This window comes from Ixodes scapularis, unplaced genomic scaffold, assembly GCF_016920785.2.
Source record: "Ixodes scapularis isolate PalLabHiFi unplaced genomic scaffold, ASM1692078v2 PGA_scaffold4__175_contigs__length_147842914, whole genome shotgun sequence".
NCBI lineage: Eukaryota > Metazoa > Arthropoda > Arachnida > Ixodida > Ixodidae > Ixodes > Ixodes scapularis.
In genome coordinates, this window is record NW_024609879.1 from 147,167,898 (window position 1) to 147,192,381 (window position 24,484).

General features: G+C 42.2%; 1 protein-coding gene across 1 annotated transcript; it reads right to left on the reverse strand.

Moving 5' to 3' along the window:
• Positions 1-1,349: 1,349 nt before the first annotated feature.
• On the reverse strand, positions 1,350-17,562 carry LOC8023442. Its single transcript, XM_002401144.3, has 6 exons — positions 17,511-17,562; positions 16,475-16,531; positions 12,928-12,984; positions 5,888-6,039; positions 2,565-2,675; positions 1,350-1,466 (listed from the first exon to the last, which is right to left on the reverse strand). The coding sequence occupies exons 1-6, from the start codon at positions 17,560-17,562 to the stop codon at positions 1,350-1,352; spliced, it is 546 nt and encodes a 181-aa protein (XP_002401188.3).
• Positions 17,563-24,484: the final 6,922 nt, after the last annotated feature.

Below are 24,484 nucleotides of genomic sequence, written 5' to 3' on the forward strand. Positions count from 1 at the left end.
CTCGCCGCCCACACGAAGCTGGTGCGGGATGTCGTCCAGGGTGATGCCCGCCTTAAGTCGAAGCACCGCTGTGCGGGTCACGGTGCCGACGCTCTGGCAGCCGTCGACGCGCCACTTCTCCCTGGCCACCTCGGTGACCTTGCAGTACGGCGCCAGTGCCACCTTCACTCACATCGTCGTCCGCCACGTTGAAGAGAAGCCAGTACAGCTTGACATGTATAGGATCGACGACGACGCAACGGCGACCCTTGACCGTCAGCTCCGGCGTTTCAAGGATTTTCTTCTTTCCCACGGCAGACTTGGAGGTTACCGCCCACACGTGGTTCATCTGGTACGCCCCGAGGGCAGAGACCTCAGGGAGCGCACCCAGACGAACCAAGGCGTCGCGGAAATCTTCGACGCGGTGCGGCCACCCTTTCATATCCGCATGCAAAAAGGCGGTTTTTAAAACAACTGACCCAGTCGGCAGGGGAGGCAGCATGACCTGGTAATCTTCATTATCGGTAGCCCTGATACCGCGGCCGGCGCGGGCCGCTGACACCGCTCCTTCGGAGCCAGACCTTCCACGTCCGTGCGCTTGGGCGGCCGAAAGTGGAATCAGGCCACGCAAGGCACGCTTGTGCGACTTTGGAACCAGCGGGAGTTTATATGTTGATATGTGGCACTCGCGTTCCACTCTTAAAGTCGAAGCTTAAGCGTCCTCCACCATCTTTACAAGTACGTTGAACCTCAGTTTTACGTTAGAACGAAAGTACTGAAATGCGCGAGAGCTTAAATGTCATCGTAATCTTTCTTTCTGTTAACGTATCGGCGAGACCGAAAAGTACTATAAAGCAGTTACCGTATTAGAAAATAGGAGGGTTCTCTAGATCCTGTTGATGTCTGTATACCATATGAGGTATACTTAAAAAAGTCCATTCTAATTTTCATGGCCAACTTTAGGGGACATTCCATCGAATAAAAAAGTGTTCAATGAAATATACATTTAACTCATTTGTGTTCTATATGATACCCATAAAATGAGTCCTCGTGAACATTACATCTTTTGTCAAGAAAAAGCAGAGCAATTTTGTGAATGTGACCCATAGGAGTCAATGCAAAATTAAGTTATAGTCGTGCAAAAAATAAAAAAAATATATATATATATATATATATATTTGTTTAAAATTCTCATTAATATTTATTTATATTTCTACGAGAACATTGCGATGTTTTGGGGTTGTTGAGCTGAAATTCTCATCTTTGTGCATGCACCGAAGCGTTGATGTCCAAGAAAGTTTTGGATGATTGAAACTTTATTTTGATATGCCCACTCACAGGCATCGCGCGCAATTTTTAAACATATATTTCTACCCAGTCCACATATTTTCAAAGGTAAAATCGACCATTTCGGCGAAAGGTGCAGGAAGTTTGTTTGGAAGGTCGTCCAAATCAGCGTTCACACATTTACCGTTGTAGTTACATCTCTGAAAAACACAGAGCACAATAGTTGAGATAATTGTTGGTGTCAATGTGCCGGAGAGAGGGTTAAAGAGTAGCGGAACGCAGGTTCGTCTGCTTCTTGCACATTGGTTGCGATGATGATATCAGAACGCCGAGCTCCTTATTGGCTAATTGAAAAACAAAACAGTGGGTAAACCTCAAGGCATCTAGCATTGAGGTGCACCCCCTATTCTTTTAATCAAAGCCAATCAGAGCTCAGCGTCGTACTGACGTCACCGCGACTCCCGTGAAAAAAGTAGACGACTTGCTTTCCGCATAGCTTTAGGTTGTTATATGCTTAATAAATTGAAATAAAAAGATGAAAACTTTAATTTACTAATCGCCTTTGCCTTCCATTGTATGCAATATAATAAATATCTGCCGAGTAATAGACGCTTCGTTCAGGAACGGGACCCTGATGATACTTTGCCACATATCTAATATATCGGATGCTTGGTAGAATTTAGAATTCGTGTCTTTCTCACCGCTAAAATAAACTGACAACTACTGATAGTCCAGCCGATTCCCAACTGTAGGTCTGGCGATTGGAACTGCAATGTTTTCATCAAAAACTTACAAGCATTGAACTTCACTCTTCAATAAGCTTTGAAACTTTGACATCTGGTCCAAACCGTTAGATCTATTTATGGGCGGAGGCTGAGCGTTCGGTGATCCGTAGTTAATTTTTCCGGTTAGGAGAACACACAGCTGGCTGTCAGAGACGTCGCCGTGATAAGCCAGCATCGGGTCAAGGGCTCATCGTTCTAGCTGGAGGCTAAAGACTAGCTACAAGGTTTTAATTTGAGGTTTTGATGCAACAGCTAGAGATACGGAAACCCGATGCCTGTTTTTATTGAGTAGGCATAGGAGGATCTTTATTAACACTATTTACTGTAAGAAACTTTTATCAACTCTTAAAAGTATTTGTAATAGTTTTGTAATCCTCACACCTAAGGGAGGTTAGGTAGACAAAAACGGAACATTCCAGGTGATTTTAATTGATCGTATATATAATAATATCCTGGAATGAACTTGGTTCTCGGTTGTTTATATTAAATAGATTATGTGTAAAATATACTTACCATCCTGTGCGAACAGGGTTGTCGATTCCAGGCATCCTTCACTGTGTAAGTGAAACTATTCCTACCGCGAGTTATGCAACATATTTCGCAATCACGAGGATGAAGGCTGAACTGCAAAAAAAAAAAAAGACAACAAAAAACAAAAAGAAAACAATCGCGGTCATTATATTATTCGTTTCCTTAAACAGTATTTTGGGCAGTCTATAAAAATCCTACCGCCGTTTTAACGACATTTTAACTGCTTATCCAGTCACGTCGCATCGACTATTATAATTGAACTTCTATTAACCTTCTTTCACCCGAAAATTATAGAGTGTAGACAACAGATATATTACAGAATTTATATCGCCTCGTCTCAACATACTTTCTGTCATCATATTTCTATAGAATGCATATAGACTATACTTGATAGAATAATAAGATAGAGCGCCAAGAAGTGATATCACACCCAGCAGGAACCTCCCCCTTAAGGGGCTGCTTTTTTCGACTCGTCATAAAACTGTCACGTTCATAGTTCTTCATAGTTGGATATACAGTTCACCAACATTTCGAAACCACATTCCTTATAAATTATCGGTAGGAAAAAGCAACATACTTGCACATCTCCTAGTGTGGTCCTTATTCTGATGATTGCCTTTTAAAACCAGGGTATAAATGGAATGGAGCACTCACAACTACTGAACCTACCAGTGTTGTGAGTGCCTTGTGGCATGTGTATTTGTGATGTTTGCGTATGGGCATAAGGCAAGTGGCGAGTGCATGTTCCCATGTATTTCCATGTATATATTGTGACCAATCTAAAATTAATGTCTAAGGTTTACAAATTTATCACGAACAACATGCTATTTTCTATACAAAGCGGATAAAAACGTTGTTAAAATCTCTACGTTTTCTACAATTTTCAAGCTATTTCGTCAGATCTCTCTCTATACGCCAAGTTCTATAGAGAATCTAGAGAAGCAACGACGGGAATGCTATATAGACAGTGGATACATGTAGTTTAAAATTTATATAGCCTCTAAATACTAGTTTCAATATAAAGTCTGTAGAATGTAAATAAAGAATTTTAAGGGGTACTATAAGTTGATTTAAGGAACATGAAACTTAAGGGGGATTTACAGTGGCGTTTTAACGGCGTCTGTTGGTCATTAAACTGCATCTATCAATTATTCATTTTGTAAGCAACCTTTCCAAGTAAAAGTTTAGGCTAGCAGCTCTGAAATGTTTTATATAGACCGTTCATCTCAGTAGTGTCCCAACCGGAAAATGGGGGCGCTGGCGCACTCGCCGCTACCGGAGTGCTTGAATTTGGTTGGTTTCGGTTTCAGCGCGCTCGCAGCTGTGTCTATGTTTTGTCTCATTTTCACCTAATTTTGTGATACAAATTTCTCCGCCAACTTCAGAGCCGTGAAGTGGCTTCGTCATAATTGCGGTCTTCTTTACAAACACTTTACGATGCATCTGGTCATGTTCGTCCTAAATGTTTTTTAGGTTCGGAGGCGAAACAATATATGATACACTAGGAGCATTTCCATCGTCTACAGTGGTACCCATTGACCGTAGTTTGCAGAATAAATATACCAATGAAGACTAAATATGTAGGTAAAACAGCGCAGAACGACATAGAAGGAAGAAACAACCAAGACGGGACAGGCGCTGTACCGTCTTGTTTGTTCTTTCCTTCTTGTGTTTGTCGTTCTTGCGTTTGAACACCAGCTCATTCTTCGCCCCCGGAAGAAAAACAAAATTTCTTCGGGGGGAAGGGGGGGGGGGGGGGAGGACACGCACTTTGTTCATTAACATAAAAAACTCCGTAATGCGCTCAACGATCACTAAACTTGCCTATCCGCGGAAGTTTGCTCTTTTTAATTTCTAGGCTTGCGTATCTGGCAAAACTATTATAGTTTTTGATATAGCTTGAGAAACGTTGGGAGTGAATTGTTACATCCCCACCTTTGGCCTCGAAATTTGTTGTGAGGTATTCTGTACGGCTCATTCGGCAAAATTATTGACTTCAGAGCGATAAAAAAAAGACATCAACAGAGACCCTTAAGATTGCTTATATGTAGAAATGCGAAATCATTCCTACACACACCGCATTCCTACAAGCAACACGCCACGTCTTCCTTTTTCCCAAGGCGCTCCTGCTTTGACGTCAGGCTCCCCTACTGCGCAAGCGCGGCGAACCCCGCCGGCTTCACGACGGCATCCGTGACAAAGCATCTGCGTTGCTGTGTTTTTATTTGTGTTTTATTTCTGAGGCGCGTCCGCTTTGACCTTGAGCGCCCCCGCCGCCTTCTGTGACGAAGCATCTGCGCGGCTGTGCTTTTCTTTGTGTTTTATTTCTGAAGCGCGTCCGCGCTGACCTTGAGCGGGGCGTGCTCAATGATGTATTATTATGACCATCTTTCAAGCAGAACGTTGACACCCTTTCTCGTAATGAGGCAGGTAATTAGGCTTTGGATTTAATAAGATCCTCGGGATTCATGACGCCCTGTAGTTCCAAGCTGACAGCGACTATAGCAGTTTCTTTAGAAAGGGCGCGTAGGAATTAAGGAAGCAAATCTGCTCGCCTCGGGCAGTTTAATAATCGTCGAGCTCAGAACAGTATTTTTACATTAATATAATATGAAACAACAAGAGTCAGATAAAATGGTCAGTGTTTTTTTCACTTTTATTGATTTCTTTATCATTTTTATTGAAGTGCTAATTGATTCTACTTTAGAATGTACTAAAGTCGTTTACGGCCGTATTATTTTTAGAAATTAAAAATACTGATGAATATAAAGTGAATTGAATTGTTCAATGATGCGCTACGTCTAGATAAAAATACAACAAAAAAGTACCGTACATACCACGAAGGCAACGAATGTGCGAGTAGTGCCTATGTTGTCGGTCAGCGATACATTTAGATGAGTTATTTTCTAGGGAACACTCTAGATACGAACACGCAATATGTTCAGAGGTACTAGTATGATAACGCTACAAAACAGCAGCGAAAGGTAGAATGAACAACAAGGCTGGCGGGGTTGTACCCTGCTGCGTAGCAGTAGTGTGTCCTACCAACTCACCAATATGCCCGCGGAAGGGCTATGTTATCAAGGTTGGTAACGGTCGTGTGCCTTGACAGTCTCTAATTTGGCGCAATAAAGAGGCGGCTTTATTTCTACAGGCGCACATTGCAGTTGCCGTAAAAGGTAACCGTACATTACAATATAGTGTATTCGCTGGATATATTACATTGACCACAAAAGACATGTCGCACAATGCAAGGACTAGAAATTATAACAATCGGTTTGATCAAAAACATATTTGTACTTCACCGTTCCCATTACTGGTTGAGGGATTTCCGGCGGTTTCCTCTCGCAATATTGCGAAAGGAGCTCAAACCAGGGGTTCTTTGGATCGCTTGTTTTAAATGTATGTCTTGTCACCTGTGGGCAGTGCGGATGCTTGTGGACCTTGGTAGATGGATCTAAGTGAAAAAAAAATATTCTGAACTGTATACGTATATCGTTGCCCAATGGTCACTAGGGAGAATGCAGGACATTCCACTCATTTGCATTAGACAGAGCGATTGGAGCGCCGAAGCCTCATCTTGTGGCTTGGCTGCTCCAGTCGCAACGGCCACTGACTTCTCTCTGCCATTTCGGACCGCCTCCTCTCCCAATAGGGAGCTTGTAGATCGTTTTCGCCGTCCCGCAACGCTCTCCGCAACCCGCTACGATACACCTTTACAAAAACACCTCGTAGGTCGCCGCCATGTTGCTGATGCGGATGCGGCTGGTGCGACTCTCGGGCCCTCTATCAGCTAGAAATTTTCTGCTACTCTCTTGGACTGTGAAGACCCGCTCCGCGCGATTCTCTACCCATGTTTTTGCGGTTCTGCGTTCAACGTTTTTTTGGCGCTTCTTGAAACTTTCCACCTAATTTTGCTGATGCATGCTACGTACCCTTTCTGTGTTATCTTCCACTGTGAGAAATAGGGCTGTTAAGTGCTGTCATTAACGGAAAGCAAAGGAGAGGAAGGACGTCGAACGACCCTCGACGCGATTTTGCGAACATTGTTCTCCCCCCTCCCAGAGATAATCCGCGTAGAATCCTCAGTGATCTCCAGAAATAGTTGTCCGGGTTGGGGTGGGAAACGGGTCAGTCGCGTTCGTTCCTTTGTCTCGGTGCGGTTGCGAAAAAAGGAAGCTCTCCCCAAAACGTGCCCCAAAAAAAAGTCACCTTGGATTCCGCCTGATCGTCAAGATGTGACTGTCGTCGACTGTGACTGTGTTATTTGAGATCTTTCTCAAATAAATTTTTTTCAGAAAACGCTGCATCGTGTGGTATGTGCAATATATTGTTCGAATATTAACACTTGCTAAATTGACCTTTTTCATAGTTTGGCCACGATCGTGGCGCGCCCTCGCGGTAATCGGTAGAAACATTTTTGGTGGCTCCGGGACCATCTCTCATCCGTCCGCGGCAGAGGTGGCGTATCTCCCGGTCTATGTGTTTGTTTACGTGTGTTCTCTGGTGGCGTTGTTCCGTCTTTCACCATTCTGAAAGTGTCTTGCCGTCGTCGTTTCGCGTTCATATTATCTTCGAAATGGCTGAGGACGACCCTGGAAAATTAATAAAAGCCGCTGTCTACGATACTGAGGACCTCGTTCGTTTTTATACCTTCAAGGATGGACAGACCGCCGACGCTGCATCGTTCCTATCATCAACTCGGAGTCACTTAATCGTCACTTAGGTGTCGAGTCTTCCAAGCAACTAAAAAAGGGGTCTGCTTTCAAGGCAGAGCCGCAGAGTGTTATGTAAGGAAGGTAATGGTGAACAGTTTCGATACCGACCCAACCATCCACCTTGTGCGGAGCTTGTGAGTTCCGTTTATAAAACTTGGCCACTACAAACAGCTGATTTTTCTACTTGATCGGTTGTTATTCAAGCTTATTGCGCCCGTCACTTCGTCGTCCTGTGTACCGCGCGAACGCACGGGGGGATTGTGTAAACAAACTTGGAAGGTGTGAAATCCGGGCGGTCTTGATATCGCGAGGGCTTGCCTGCACCGTAAATATTAAGGAACGGTATGTTAGAAACAATCTCTATTTAAATTCGGTACGTTGCGAACGTTCGACAAAGTGAGCCCAGCAAACAGGGTAGTTCACAGTTGGTTGCCAAGGCATTCCACCAGGGTTCTGTTTCTGTAAGACTTAAATTTGTTTCACACGCTTTAAATGTTTTGCCAGTGACTGATATATATTTTACATTTTTTTCTGCTCTTTTAACGTGGCAAGACGCGAATGTGTATAGCGCACGCCTCAACGACAAAAAACTTTATCCTGTTATTCTTTACTTGAGTACCTGGTACGGCATGCTTACGTCACATAACCTCGCGTGCACATTTACTATTAATGGAAATATAGCCAGAGTGTAGGCGAGCTGGTGTAAGTTGAACATGATGGTAAACTTGATATACGAAAAGGACAAAACATCGAGGACAGGGACGGAAAGAGGACTTCTCTCAAGAAGTCCCTTTTCCTTCAATTTTTATCCTTTCATGTATCCGTATCTATTCACCAACTCGCCCGTTTTCAATTATTAAACCTGAGACTGGGGTAGGAAATGGAAAACGCAAAGGAAAAACAGGCAACGTCTCAAGAGACGTTCCCTGTTATTTTTTTCTCCTTTTGCGTTTTCGTTCTCCTAGCCCAGTTTCCGGTTTACCATCATGTTCACTTTTACTGTCTTTTAGTTAAAAGCAGAATGTCCCGCCGTCACGTTGATGACCCGGCCACCTGACAGGGGGGATTCGCGTCATAGGCTTTTGAAAGCAGAGCAAAAAGGGCGGGGTGTTTGACATCTAGCGCTTTCGTGAAAAATCCGCAAAAGGCTGCTGAAACTACATAAAGGCTTCCATTTGAACCATTTTTGCTTTTATTTGTGATACCTACAGCTGCGCGGTGGTGAGGCGCAACGACTATGAAGCCAAGCCGCGAGAATAGCGGAGGAGTCAAACATCCGCCCGTCGTCCGCTCGGTCTGAGCGACCGAGCGGACGAGAGAGCCACCAAAAATGGCGCCTTTTCCTTTCCTCCTCTCTCTCAGAGTCGGCGCATGCACCCAGCAATCTCTGAAAAAGGTCAATTATATGTCCGTGTCCTGTCCATCGGTAAACACGTTATTTGTGAGCGTGAAAAATGCATGCTTTTCGTCTCTCTTCTGTTGTAATTTATTTTTGCTTTATTGTTTGACACGCGGTTACTCGTACGGCGTCGTCAAAGCTTCCGTAAAAAAGAAACGACTAGTAACATTTGAATCGGATTTGTTTTGTCGCGCGCGCACCCAACAAAAGTAAGTTGCAGTTCTTTTTGCATTTTTTATTTATTTTTTTCAAATCTAGTAAATTGTTTTTTCAATGTCCCGAGGAAGCTAGATACACCATGAAACACAAAATACAGCGAGAAAGGCGAGAATTCAGCCCTCCAGCAGTGTTTGCAACTGCGCTCACGCAGGCTGCGCCTATCGAAATCACAGTCCACTCGGTTAGGGTTAGGAGGGACGCCGGTGACAGTCTAGCCCAAAATCCAGTGACTGGGCTCGAAAACGGTTTGTTGCCCCTGGGGTCGGTTGTTTCTTGGAAAGGTGTATATTCACCACTCTACACTCAAGGCCATCGGCGCGCAGCCGCATTAGCAGCTTCTTCGTTGCGCAGGGCTTAGCGGAGAGGGAAACGCGGTCCACGAAACCTTCCTAATATCCCTCTCTCCGGTTCACGGGGGCGCCTGGATTTGAGAAAGCCAAGGAACACGGACGGAAGTAGCAAACGCGATCCAATGCAAATAACACCGGCGAAAACGGAAAGCATATGACAACAGTGTAACCTGGTGATGACTTGATAACTCTTCAGACCGTCGGGTGCTCTTGCGACTGTCAGATTACCGTATACATAGATGTTTACCTGCCTGCTAAAGCGCTGTTATACAGCATGATTACGGCTAATCAAACTCATCTACATCATTTTGATAATTAACGTCTACAGCTGCTTCAGAGCTACTTGATGAAATTTCAAAAAACCGCTTGAGAGGGTTTTCGAAATTTCAGTTACCGCTTATTAAATCGGTTACAAGTTGCCCGTGCTAGTTGCAGATGCCATGCCCAGTTCAAAGTTGATGCAACCAAACCAGATATTAAGCGCATGCTTCTTATATATACCTGGTAATTCAATAAAATGTTATTTTTAAATTTATTTTACATTAAAAAAAAGGAACATCGCGCTACGACCGAACAGCGCGCGTACCAAATACGCGGCAGTTAAAGACGTCAAACCGATCGAAGACGCCAACCGGCCTATTAAAAGATAAAAACCACGACGCCGTGACACACCCAGCCATTCAAACGTCACAGATCATGTCCGCGCCGAGGCAATTGTGTTCACGAGAAGTAACCTGTATCTCGCCCAGTAAAGTATTCGGTGCATACATGCCGAGAAACTGAGCGAGAAAAGGCAAGAGCGCGCGGGGGAGGTCAGAAGGCCCAGCTCTGCTTGGATTGATTAGTGGATAGATCTAAAGCTAGCAGCCTTTGTCTCCACTGCACTCCTACAACGCGTTAGAACGCGGAACTCATGCCTCCGACATTTGGATTTCGTTTCTGAACGCATTCGGTGAATGCAGTGGAGACAAAGGCAGCCTTTGTCTCCACTGCGCACGTCGACCGCTTTACGACGCGGAGCCCCGGCGCCCTGCGTTTGGTTTTTTCATTCGAAAGCATTCGACGAGTGCAGTGGAGACATTCGAACGAGAACTCAGCGTTTTGGCGTCCTTTGCGCGCTCTCGTCTTCTCCTCTTCCTCAGTTTCTCGGCACATTGTTCGCGCCTGATATTCAAAATTAGTAGCCTTCGATGTGGGTCGTAATTTCACTGCGTCCTACTTAGCAGGGGTAGGTTAGCTTTGTTTCGCGAATGATAGTTATTCGTACTCTCAGTGTCATAGTTCAGGCGCTCTTAAACACATTAAAAATGCCCCTTACGGCGGATTCTTTTTTTACAGATTGTGATTATTTTTTGTTTTGTTTTCACAGGACATTTTGTCAGATCTCAGGCTATGGTGTGATAGTAATATGAATGGCTGCGAACATATAGACAGTTTGAAATTTCGTGTCTTGATTTGAAATGGGCCGCAAAAAATCGGCGCCTGCAAGTAGCAATTTAAACTTTTTGTCAAATGTGTATTTCACAGGTGGGTTTTACGTTGTAATATTGCAAGGCGTAGCTGCCTTCCTATACAGAATAGGGCCAGAAAACTTGCCAGGCTCAACGGCGGACGGCGACACAGACGGCCGAGTGGACTGGCGGAGAGCGTTTTGCGCGCCTATTGACAGATGGCCTCAGCCCCTTCATGCGGCTTGCTTACAAAAAAAAAAAAAAAAAAATTCGGGAATTGCTTGTTACGATTGTGGCCTGCTAAAATGAACATAGTCGTTTTGTAATGTGCATTTGGTCTAACAATAAATGCGGTCAGTGATATCAACACTGAAAGTAAAAATAATAGAAAATGCGGTTTAACAACGAGGTGCCGTTGCTGCCGACGGATTTCGTCTGCGTGTCGTCTGCTTTCTTTCGCTGGTCGGCTACACCTTCTGACGCTGCTCCTGACGCCATCTACCAATACCTGCGCCAAACGCGTGCCCCCCCCCCCCCCTTTCTCGTCACTTGGCTGACTCGGTCGTCTGCGTTGCCACCCGCCGTTGACCCTGGCAAGTTGTAAATGAGAGGGCATCAACTGTCCCATGGAGGAAGCCGGCGTTATTATTTTCTGTATTAGCGAAAAACGGCACCTGAATTCTTATTGGCTGAGCGGAACGGCGCCTAAATTCCCTTTCCGCATGAAATACGAAGACAAGCACAGTAACGCATTTATTGAAAAGTTCTAACACCAACCAAGCCCTTCTATAGGGTCCCATATAAAGTCTTGGTGTTTGAACTTTTTATTAATTAATTACCCCCAACCAGAGAGATCTATGTAAATGTTTACTTTTAAGTAACGCATTTGCTTCGTCACGGAAGCCGACAGGTGCGTTCAACGTCAAAGCGGACGCGCCTCAGAAATAAAACATAAAGAAAAGCACAGCAACGCAGATGCATCGTCACGGAAGCCGTGTTGAAGCCGGCGGGGTACGCCGCGCATGCGCAGTTGGGGAGCATGATGTTACCGCCGGAGCGCAATGTGCGAAAGGGAGACGGGGCGCGCTGCTTGTAGGAATGCGCTGCGTGTAGGAGTGCTTTCGAACTCCTACACTTAAGCAGTTTTAAGTTTCCCTGCCAAATATGTTTGGCCCTATTTTCTTGAGAAATTTTCAATTATAACTCATACGGAACTTGCTCGACTGGCTACAAGCTATTCTCTTTATTTATGGTCACTGCACCAACGTTAGCTGTACAATATCTTTCATTTTTGAGCCATTTCGCGCATTCGACAAACAAGTCGTCCGAAGTACAATAGCCACCAGTGATCACAAAAAATTTTATGCATTTGCAAATTTAGAAAAACACCGCGCCCGTCATTTTCTTCACAAAAATATGCAACGATTCGCCGAAAGCTGAGACGTGGTGCCAGCATGTAGTATATATTACTAGTTGTTGGTATCAAACTTCAACATTTTGGAACTAAACGTTAGTTCATTTAGGAATCTAAAGGATCTTTAAGCAAAATATTGATAACAAAAGGACCCTCAGTTTTGACAAAACATATTATTTATAGTCATGTAATCGCGGGCTCAAATGGACCCCATTTTCTCCTTCAAAAGTTTGGAAACATATCTCTAATGATTTTTATTACATATACATTTATAACGTTAAGTTTCAAAACATTAGCATGTTATTCCAATTGCAAGAGCTACATTTGGTGCCCACTCCAAAACCAAAGGTGCGCGAAAGAGGATTCGCTATTTTCAAGAGACGCAATTCGAGTCGGAAATAAGCGGGATAGAAATATTGAGCATATTAGAAGAGATCAGAAATGTAGAGACTAAAGTTGAACTGTATGTTGTCCTCACTACTGTCTATATATTTCATCCTTAGCGCATGGCATTGCCGAACTGTTGAATGGAATGCACTTGGGTGTACCAGCATATTCTTAAATATAACCTTCATGCACTTTCTTGTCGAAGGATTGACGAGGCATTATTTTGAAACTTGTATAGAGTTCCCGTTCCAAATGTAACAAAACATGTCGAAGCAAAAAAAAAAAAAAAAAAAAAACCTTAAGAAACTAGATTTTTATATAGTATACACACTTTCGAAATCTTTCGAATAACGCCAGCTAACTTGTATAATGATTGATGATATATGTGCATTATTTAGAACACTCACCTGACCGATTCCGACGCGGGACTTTCGATGCATTCTGCAATAGCTCTTTGATCCAGTCTGTAAATTATAAGAATATTTTTTTTCTCTGAACTGAGGCCCCACAATAGTTGTCCGCATTTTAAAAAGTCCAAATTCAATGAACGTTTACAAGCACAAACAGTCTGTGTTAATGTGGTTAAATATAAAAATATATTCTTTGTTTTCGCCGCGGGGTGCCCAAAGTAGAACATTTTGTAAATAACCTAGGATGCTTATTCTGGCTTCCCATTTGATACTGCTCTCGGACTGAAATTCACCCTGTTCGAAAGCGCGAATAATTATTTAGTTATATATCACACACTAATTTCAAGCACGTATTTGCATGCAGGAAATTATTTATAGTTATGGACTGAAATTTCCCTAATTTCAATAAACCCCCACCGATATTACATTCCCGAAGCAATTGTTCATGACTGTCTAGAATATTGGTAAACATGACTATTTTATAGAAGCGACTAAGACAACCTTGCTTGCCTTTGAGTTTTACTGCTGGGTGACCTAAGAAAATATATGATTTTTAGAGCCAGTGTTGTATGAAGTTGAACGGAAAAGTATAGTTTTACGGTGATTAGACCTGAATCGACATGACAAGCGAATGCCTATCTATATATATACAGGGTGTTCTTTTTTTAAGCTTAACAAATTTGTCTAAAACAACCCGTGAAATTTACCCTTATGCCGCTTGTAAAGGTGAGTTATACGGCCAGGGGGACATATTATAGGGCGTGAATCGTAACGACCAGTCGTCTAGTTAATTAAAATTCGTTAATTAACTTTTTAATTAATGAAAATAGACGTATGGTTTGAATTAGAAATTTGCTCAGCGTCATCGAAAACCACTCAATCAGTCATTTTCAGAAAGACTTTCGGCGCGTGAGAACCGTAGTATTGTACTGAAGTTACCACTCGTGGAGCAGGTACAAGGCTGGGGCTAGATGAGAGACGGAAAAATCGCGCGGGCGCCTTATCGCAACATCTAGCTTTGTACCTGCTCCACGAGTGGTAACTTTACTGCACTACTACGCTTCTCACGCGCTCAAAGTCTTTCTGAAAATGACTGATTTAGTGGTTTTCAATGACGCTGAGGAAGTTTCTAAATGGAATTATATGTCTATTTTCATTAATCAAAAAGTTAATTAAGGAATTTTAACTAATTAGTCCACTGATCGTTACGATTAGACCCCTATAATATGTTCCCCTGGCCGTATAACTCACATCCACAAGAGGCATAAGTGTAACTTTCACGGCTTTTTTTTAAACAAATCTGTTAAGCTTAAAAGAAAACGCCTGATATATATATATATATATATATATATATATATATATATAAAGTATTCAAGTAAATTGTAATGCAGACGTACTCCAATAGCTTCAGGGTTTTTAAGTCCTCTGCAGTTTCAAGCACAATGTTCGCCCTCATCTGGTTTACCGATAATAACATTTTTGAAATACTGCATAAATGTTCGGTGCCTTTAAATCTAAAACAGCATATGTTGTAAAACATTATTTGTGTTGGTATATTTGGATAAAACCCACAAAACGTACTGGACTGCCTCTTGTACACCACCATTAAACAAACAAAAATAAAACTTTAATTACTTTTTTAACGTGTAGCTCACCAAACCTACAGCTGTGAAGATAATTGATGCAGAAATGATTTTATGTCCTCTTTATATTTTTCCTTTTTTAGTGCTTCGACGAGATGCTCGTTGTGACAAAGCCACAAATACAAAGTTTTTTCGGTGGACATTATGGTCACTATAAATTCTCATATTTTAAGCATATCGGCTACATGCTGAAAGCAGAACAAAACTTTGGCATATTTGACGGTCTATCAGAAAAACTATGTGAACATTTCAAGATGTCAATTCACTTTGTGTGGCACTAATTAAATACCCTTGTTGAATTTGGGGTTTAATTATTCATATTAATTATCGGTGACCCTCTTTGCGTGTTTGTGAACACTATAACAAGACTCTTGGAGCACGGAATCAAAATTTGCTTCCGAAAAAACATCATGGTTCCATGCATGCTCTCTGCAAGCAAATATATTTACAAATGAAACATGCGTAAAATGCAGTTACCGAACAACAAAAACGAAAAGGGGGTATTTTTTGAACTAATGCTGGTATGGCCGAAATTGAGAGAGGGGGCGGGGGGAGGAGGGGAGGGGTCTAAAATTCCAAAGAACGCTCCTCGAATTTTCCAGTGCACTGTCATCTCTGGTTTAACAATGCAAAGAAATACAGTATGTAGTGACTCTTCGTTGTATAATGGCGAAGGTTATGAATAAAGTAGCGTTATTTGATTTGAACCACCATTCTACGTGACGCAGGCCATGCCTGCGATCAGATACTGATCATAATTTTTTAATTGCCCATCTGAAGCTGAGTCTCACATCACACACTTTATCTCTAGGTATAAACACGTTTTCGCGCACATCATTCGCCCAGCTCTCTTCGTAGATTGCGGCTATCGGTTTTCCGAGTGTCCTGAGTCGACACTCGTCAACATTTTTAAGAGCGAAATATGAAATTGAACCAAACTCTTGATAGGTCTCACAAAAATGGTCAAACCATTATGTTCTAACGTCTCCATATCTTAACTCTTACGACATTACGTTTCTGTCGTGTCTTGAAGATAGAACATTTTGCGAGAGGTTCATCAGGAAAAACGAGGACACATATTTTTTTTCGGGACACATTTCTTGTGCGGGACATTATAGCCTTTTGCAACATTAGACCTGAGGTAAAGGGTCCGCCTCAAAATGCCACAAAAAGTAACAAAGTCTTAACATCACTCAGCACCAACGCGCCATTTTTAACACGACGGAAATGAAGGGCCATTGTTAGATCCTTTTTTTTTTTAATCTACTGTAGACAACTTAAGTTGTATACAGACAACTTAAGAGACGCTTGGCGTGGCTTATTATCTTGACATTTGTTTCCTCGTGGTTCGCTCTATGGGATCTTATCGACGAATACCGCACTCTCACTGGCTGTGGATCAATAATAAAATGCACAGAACTCGCTTCGGCATACGTTTCTAACTATCAAATCAAGAAATCTATTTTTGCAATTTATTTCGATAGGCTTAACTTTATTTAACTGTTACAGTATGTAATCAAACTGAAAATGACGTCAACATTTTGATTATTCCTAGTAAATAATAAACACATAATGTATTAGTTCTGATGCTACTGAATTGTATATTTGGTTTACGTCAGGTCGTATGAAGAGTGCTGTATTAGTTTTTTTTTTTTGTTCTCTATTTTTTTCACATTCACAAAGCAAATATTTAACTGAATTCACTGATACACCAGACTCCGAAGTGTTGACCACAGTTCCACGCGGTCTTTGATTTGTAAATTGTGAAAACGTTAAGTCTAAAAGAAGCGTATGAACGCCAACATGCCCTGCTCAAGATATTATTTTGTTTGAAATTATTAAGTTGAAGGCGCCGTGAGATTACGATTGGTCAGCCGTGCCGACAGGAGTCGCCCCCGTACCTGAACGGTTGTTCCTGATGTCGTCCGGTGGATACTGGGAGACACTTGGCTCGGGAGCTGCATGAGGCATGATACATTAACAAATTATAAACACAGTTTTAGATAATTATCTACAATTATAATGACAGATGAGAGGAATGGTTAACAGGAATTGAAGGAAACATAAACATCTTATGGAACATATCGCTTATAAACTCGTTACAACATTAAAATGTCGTGATGTAGTTTCACCAGTGTTTAATTTAAGTTTCAGTGAGCTGCATATTTAAAGAGTGAATATTTCATTGACATATTAGGCATCATGTAGCCTTTTCCACTTCAAAACGTTTTGACCGATTTTTGGGTTCTAAGATTTTTTTTATTTTTAATTAAATTCTCATTAATCTCTTTTTTTTTGCGCCACTACTGCTCATTGTTAATATCATCGAAGGCGTCATATGTCAGTCGAAGACATACGGAGCCTGTTTTATTCAGCTGCCGGTTTTTGATGCAATTAATCATGCAATGTTGCCGGTGACTTCCAAAACGAGCTCTGACATGGTGAAAAAAAAATTTGACCTTCAGACTCTCAGCACCTTAAACCTTTCAACCGATCCGTTATTCAGTTTTTCTCTCTCCATATCGTTTAACTCTTTTAGTTCATCAGCCACTTTTTGTCCTAAGTGTAGATAAGAGAACGAATTTACTGTTGCTAACTGGAGGCGTTGTCATCATTTTATATAACTTTATTTTATATGAATACGTTTGTCGTATTATTCCACACTTAAATACTTCAGATGAAATGATAATGGGATAAACGGTAGCGTTTTACACTATCATTTTCGGTTGTCTTTCAGTACGATCTCTAGGGTAGACTGAAACATTACCTTAAAAAACTGATTGATAGTATCTCCTTGACAATCCTTGCATTACAGTATGAAACAATATCATATGGATTGCATAAATAATACAAATTTGTCAATATATTTGTCAGTATCAAGAAAAAATACGCTTTCCCTACTGTCAGAAAATTGTACCAATTAAAATGCGATCTTACCTACGAAGATTTGCCAGCTCAGTAGGACACCCATGATAATATCCAAAAGCATTTCTGAAGTGAAGTGTTTTTTTTCTGAAATAGTGACAAAAACAAATTAGGTCGGCACTCGTCACCGATATATAATGTCACGGATGAATCCTAGCTTTACCGGGTCTTCATTGACCTTGAATATTTTTCCTGGTGAAATTTTATGGCCGATCTATACTTCCTGGAAAAATTATAACAATAAACTTTCTACGGTTAATATCGACGACGTAGCGCGCTATGTCCCCGCTCTATTTATCGGGAAATGGCGCTGCAATATAAAGCCAGCGTCAAATCGGGCGTCTTTAAACGTATCAGACGTTGACACTCCCAAGTTTATTGATGTAATATTTCACAGCAAGTCAGTTAAGGTATGAAACTTTGTCAGGTAAAATTCACAACCTAAATGCACATTTGGCAAAAGTAGCTGTTTATGTGCAAACGCCTATTTCTTCGGCCCGTTTTCTATTACTAGAATATAATGTGGGTTCGCTTCAACCAGCAAAATATGGCCGCCAATGCCTATTTACTGAGCAGCCGTGCTAGTCGCTATCCCACTCGCTGGCGTCACGGGCGACAATATCGGGCACAAAGGGGCACACCAACAGAAAGCAGAATCCCCAAATACTCGAGCCGCGCCTAAATACGATAGAGCGTAAACACTGCCGCCATGTTAACCTAGGAAGGCGACATTATTTACGCTCTATAGGTAAGGAAAAGCATGGCGTGTGGTATGAGCCGGATCCTTACACGAGGCGCGAGGTGAGCCCCCAGAACGTGTCTGCTGCCCTGGAGTACTTCACCAAAGACGAGCAACAGTGTTCGCGCCAAAGTCACAACCAGAAGGACGTGATCTCTCACGTTCGACGGGGAAAAAACGTTCGTGCCAAAGTGCTTCCTGACACGCTCAAGGCCTTTCGTGTGTACACAGAGAAGCATCCTGATTCCGGTGTTGGGCTAACTAATGTTTATTTCTTGCGCCCTAGTTGGGTCAAATGTATTCCACACCAGGAAGTGTGCGTTTCTAGGCGCTACGCCAATTATTACCTTTGTATTGCCGTTCTCGAGAATGTTACAGGCTCAACATTCAACACTGGTGAAATGAACTCAGCATTTCTGTGCGACCCACTAACAGGTCTGTGTCTTTAAGGAGACTGATCACTGCCCAAAAGGCCAGTCTCTTACACTCGAGGAACTTCATATCCCAGAGGATGAAGAGATTGTGCTTAAACATAGAATTCCAGCGGCCTCGTAAAACAAAACAAAAAACTATTGGATTTTGAGACTTTCCTAAAAGTCGATAAAGTAACGGTTGAATGTTGGATATTTCACAACCATGTCCTACGAACGCAAGGTAAAGCGATCTACGATGAAATGCAGTGCCTGCAACATGGGAGCTTTGTCTTTCATTTTGACTTTGCTAAAAACTGAACCGTCGCGCTTCCTGACAAAGTTAAAGCATACCACCGAAAAAAAAAAACAAGTTACGATATTTACAGTTGTAGTGACGACAAGAAAATCTACAAACAGCTTTGCTATCATCAGTGAGGACCTTTCTGACGACCCCGCTCAAACGTGCTTGGCTCTAGAAAAAGTGAGAGTGGGTTGAAGACAACGTTGGGGTATACTCGCACGTGACGTACGTAAGTGACAAGGCTGCCAGTCATTTTAAGAATCGCTACCAGCTTCACCAGTTTGCACAGAATGATTGCCGACAAGCCCAGTGGTTATTTTCTGCATCTGCATATGGGAAAATGCATGCGACGGTGTTGGCGGACTTGTGAAGCACCAGGCCACGCTGAACAACCTGAGAGAACGTTCAATAAACGGAATTCAGACGACCAGGACAATGGTGAGCGTTCTATCCGAGAAACTGAATGGCGTGAATCCTGTGTATCTGGACGAATACAGTTATGTTCAGTATTATCAAAAAAAAAAAAAAGCGTGTGGTTGACGGCGTACGCCTTTCCTGGCATTCAGTTTTGGCTTGAGTGGCGGCTGTGCGAGTCATAAACAGAAGGGAACTGTGACATTTATGTAGCACGGACAGTCGGATCTGATTAGAAGAAACTTTATTAAATGTGTACACCGAGAAAAGCCTTAGCGTAAAGTGCCGAATTGGATTCCCCCAGGACTGATCATTTTGAACGCAGGGACATCTTATTTATCACATCTTTCTTCACGGGGTATTTGACCTACTGTTTTACTCGGTGATTGCTTATAACCTTTTTCTGATCACCATACGAGAGTCACGAAACGTTATCCTCACGCAGGATAAAATATCTTGGCTGCCACGATCCATTCGTACACCGAGAGTACCGAAGCTGCTACAGTTCAGCGATGTGGCACCCCTCACCTGAAACGGTTTGTCCTCGGAAATACATAGCCAACCTAAATCATTTTAGTATTCTATCTTTATTTTTGAGTGTTGAAGTAAAGCTATTTATTTTATCCTAAATAAAACATATACCTTAAAGCAAAACTTCACACTTCATCATCTTTTCTCGAATCCCTAGTCTCTAATATGACACCTCTTTGTGCGCTCTATCTAAAATGCTGTTTATAGTTTCTCCTCCCTTTACTGTGTGACCGATTGCGCTAGTTGTCAGGGACCTCCTCTGAATCAAAATATATGAAATATGTGTGTTAGTTTCATGAAACTTGAACTCAGAGTCACTTTTCGTAAAGGGTACTGCTAAGTGTAGACTGAAAAAGGACCCTACTTTGGGGAGTAATGTCTTCTTTGTCAATAAAATAATGCAACATGATTTTAGTGAAAGTGAATGCCGAAATAAAATATGAGTGTGCCTATATAAAAAAAATATCGGAGGTGATGTTTTTTTTTTTAAATTCGCAACAGAATTATTTGTTTTTTTTTCACGTTTTCCCAGTGTTTGACTAAATATATCACGACTATCAATCACTGAGGTACCTAGAATATATCCTAAATAATAGCCATGCATAAGTAGAATATTATTTGAAAAGTATGTGATGCGTGAGTAAATTATTTATTGATATACTGCCCTCCAAAATTGACGTTTGTCGTTCGAGCAGGCATATTTGGCAAGTTTTAGAAAATAAATATAATTTAAATAAATATTACTATATATTACAAGCAACCTGTGCCCACAGTTTGTTTATAAAAAATATCAAAAGTCTCCTAATTTTATCATTTTAGTTATTCACTTTCATACTTTCAAACAAAATTACATAAATCCGCGTTAATGCAAGTGCCCACCTCTTCATGCCTTACAACTTTTGCGTCTACACATTTTTTTCTGGTCTAAACTTAGTATGGATTCGTTTATACCAGGTACTAGACAATGGCATACCAAAATATCAGTTCTTTTAAAAATTTCGACCAGCCACCATTTGGTCGATCTTATCTGAAATCAACCACCTATATTTAGATGAAAAGTGTACATCGTCTACCACTCTTGGACATATGACGAGACCGCCTTAACTACCAAATTTTCCGCAAAATTGTTGCACTGCCCCAGCAGTGTAAGTGTATTGCTATATCACCCTTATGATGTTAGCCCTGAAACAGGCAGATATACAGGGTGTCGACCATATTAAAATTATTCCTTTAGTTCTGACTTGTCATGGGACCCTCTCAGTACTTCAACCCAATTCAGCCCGTCCTTCTCTTCAGCCTTTCAAACGCATTCAACCCTTCAGCTTTTAGAGTTGGTTGGAATTTGAACCCTTGACGCTCAAACGAGTGTGTACCATAGGCCAAAACTTTATGGTATAGATTTTCCTTTGAGGTTTATTTGTAGACACCGTTTTTACATGCATATTGAAACTCAGAAAAACGATAATTATCAACGTGTACTCAAATCCGGGCGCAAGACGCCGCAGACAGAAACGACCAGGTAAAATAGCGACAACTCAGCTCTTTGTCGTCAAAGTATCTATCTTTCGATGTACTCATAACACCGCGGGGCAAATTCCTGGGATGTTTGGTAGAGGTCCTCCTTTAAATTCGAGAGAATATGCGCACACGCACATACACGCACATGCACACACGCGCGCTGGCACACGCACACGAGCTCTCACGCACACACAAGCACATACAAGCACACACGAGCACACAGATACTCTCAGTAACACGTTTAGTTAAAACCAGGAGCGTAACTACCGCCGTTTAAAAAATTTTGAGCACGGTCACAGTGTCGTTCCTGGTGCCGTCACAATGGCGAGCTTCTGGAGTCGGAGTTCACAACGGACGAGCTTCTGGAGTCGAACGGTTCAATTGGCGCCTGAAACAAGGCACTGATACACCTCCTCGTTCATCCGCACTCTGAGCTGATTTAAGAGATAGATCCACGCGATAGATCCATGCGTGAAAGGGAACCGAACCTGAGCGACCGTCCTTTACATTCGCCCGTAGCAGAATAGCCGATAAACTTCCTCGACGCATCTATCCCGAAGGGTCACGCGATTTCTCCTGCAGACCAGTTAGAACTAGTTTGATAGGTCAGACGTTTTTCCGGGAGAGGTCGTCATAGACCCCACAGGGCTCTAAAAAACTATGACGGACCTCCCACACCCTTCGGAAATTCTCACATCTCACTCTTGACAAAAAGCTTTGAATGATACGCCAATACCTTCAGAAGTTCAAGTGGGCCTCACAAACAGATTCTCACATGGGAAACCTTTCGTGTGAACTTCGACCACGCATGTACTGTTGACTTCGGTACCGATAAACTCCGTCCCATCTAATCTAGATGAACCGGACGACAGATTAAGGAAACGATTCTCAAGTGAATCTGAGTTGGTAAAGTAAAAACTTTAAACATACTGGCAAGCAGATGAACTCTTAACAACTTAAAATACAGAGATCTAGAAACAAAACGTACTCATATTTGTGCGTGTGTGGTTTGCCTGTCTTGCTGCTCGTTTTCGGGTTTCCAAGATGTTGAGTCAGCCAGTTTACTCAATTTGAGGCACTCACCTTTTTGCGTAGTTGAAGAGTGTTGATTTAACAGAAGGCGCTGCAGGGCTTTTTGGACCTGCAGGGATGACGGACCACACAGCAGGTTATGAACCAAGCTGCTTGTAGTGTGACCGATATTTCTGTAAGGCCTCCGCACAATCAGGGTCGTGTAAGAAATTGTGGCTCTAGAAAATTTGCTTGTCGTATTTAGATCCGCTCGTAAAAACTGCAGCTCTGTTTAAGGAAAGATGGGGTCTTATCTGCTACGGCTGGCAGCTCCCATGGCTTATAAAGAAGGGACAAAGCTGCAAAAGCGCACGATCTCGCACCCAAATAGTGTTAAATGTCGATATAGCGAAGAATTTTGTTATAAGTTCAGGAAGCGGCTCGTTTTTGGTTGTTAGATATGTTTGCAACTCGTTATTGTTTCGTTGTTTTTTGTTTAAAATAAGGGGGCTATGCTCTTTGTCTTTTGTCTGACTGTACTGACGCACACATTTGGACGCTCATGCCCTTTTCATGACCCAGCGATTGAACTTGTGCCGCTCCTCGATTGTTGCATTTTGCGTCAATAGAAATATAATTTTCTGCCGGGTTTAGAGGTTCCTAATGCATTTTGAGAGCAACAACCACGGATGAGATGATTTTGTGACCCGAGAATGTTCGATGTGACGTCACCAATCGTACTGCACATTCTAAGATAAATTACGAATGACGCCATATGATGTGAACGCTCCATAAACTCATAAGGTCACAGATGAGTGAGAGGTTTTGCAAGCAATACGAGCAACTGACCTCGAATGCCGAGCTCTAATGATCGAATACGTTTAAGATTTTGCCATATTTTATTTCTACCAATTGCACTAAAAACGTGTAATCGCAGTACTTGCTAATAATTATTGCATTCTTCAGACACTAACTCTTCTACGCAGTTCTGCAGTCGAATCAATGATCCACCAATAATCTCAACAACAATTTATCGATCAATTTCTTAAGTCTGTTTCCAGGGATATCAAAGCTCTTCTTTAACTATTGAGTGTATTGAGAGCTAGTGTTGCATCAAGACGCTAAACCGTTTTACAGTCTTTTGGGTTTAAATCAGCTTGTCTCAAGGCTAACACCCCAAAGGGGTTACAACATCATTTTTAGGGTGCGGGTTAAGTCCCTAAAACTGGCGATCTCAACAACTACAAGGCAAATGAAATAAATCAAAACAAAAATGGAATTCGGGAATAACAGATGGGCTGGCAATATTTCGGACGTCAATAGCAATGAAATACAAATTGAGCATGCGATTTCTTAAAAGCAGGGAGCACATTATTTCAGAGCTAATGTCAAAACTTTTGTGAATGCGGCGACAAACAACCTTCGACATATTTCTGGAAATCCAAAATGAACTAACTGTGTAGTGGTCTCCTGAGGCGCTTACGTGGATGAGGCCACACAGAAGCTTTCAAATGGTGAAACCCACGTGGAAGAAATAAATACACCGGGCCGACTTCGCTGGTGGCGGAGACGGGGAGTAGGTAACATTTTCTGCTCAGTCCCCCCTCACCAACAGTAATTTGGTCGGCACTGCGCTGATAAGAACCATGTCGGTGGAGGACCGTTTCTACCTTCCTCAACAGAGTAAAACTTTGTTTGGAGCACACACAGAAGCTCCAAGAAATGTGTTCCGATGATGCTCCGAGAAGAAATAACATGCGACGGAACAATTCTGTTTGACTCCCCTCGGTAGGGTGGATGGCGCGACCACGATGTAACTGGGTGGTATGTTTCAGGATTTCCAGGCATCAAACACGGAAACTATTCCGCCCTCTGTATCACTATGTGGTGAAGTCAACCGTGAACGATAGCAGTATAATTAAAGCCAAATAATTTAAGCTGAATCTTCGAAAGTACGAACCGTGAAGAAACGCGTTATGAACGATGAACGTTTCAGTCTCCTTACAGACCAACTTGACGCTTAAAGGTCACGCCGCTGTTGGGTGTCGCTGCTGTAAGC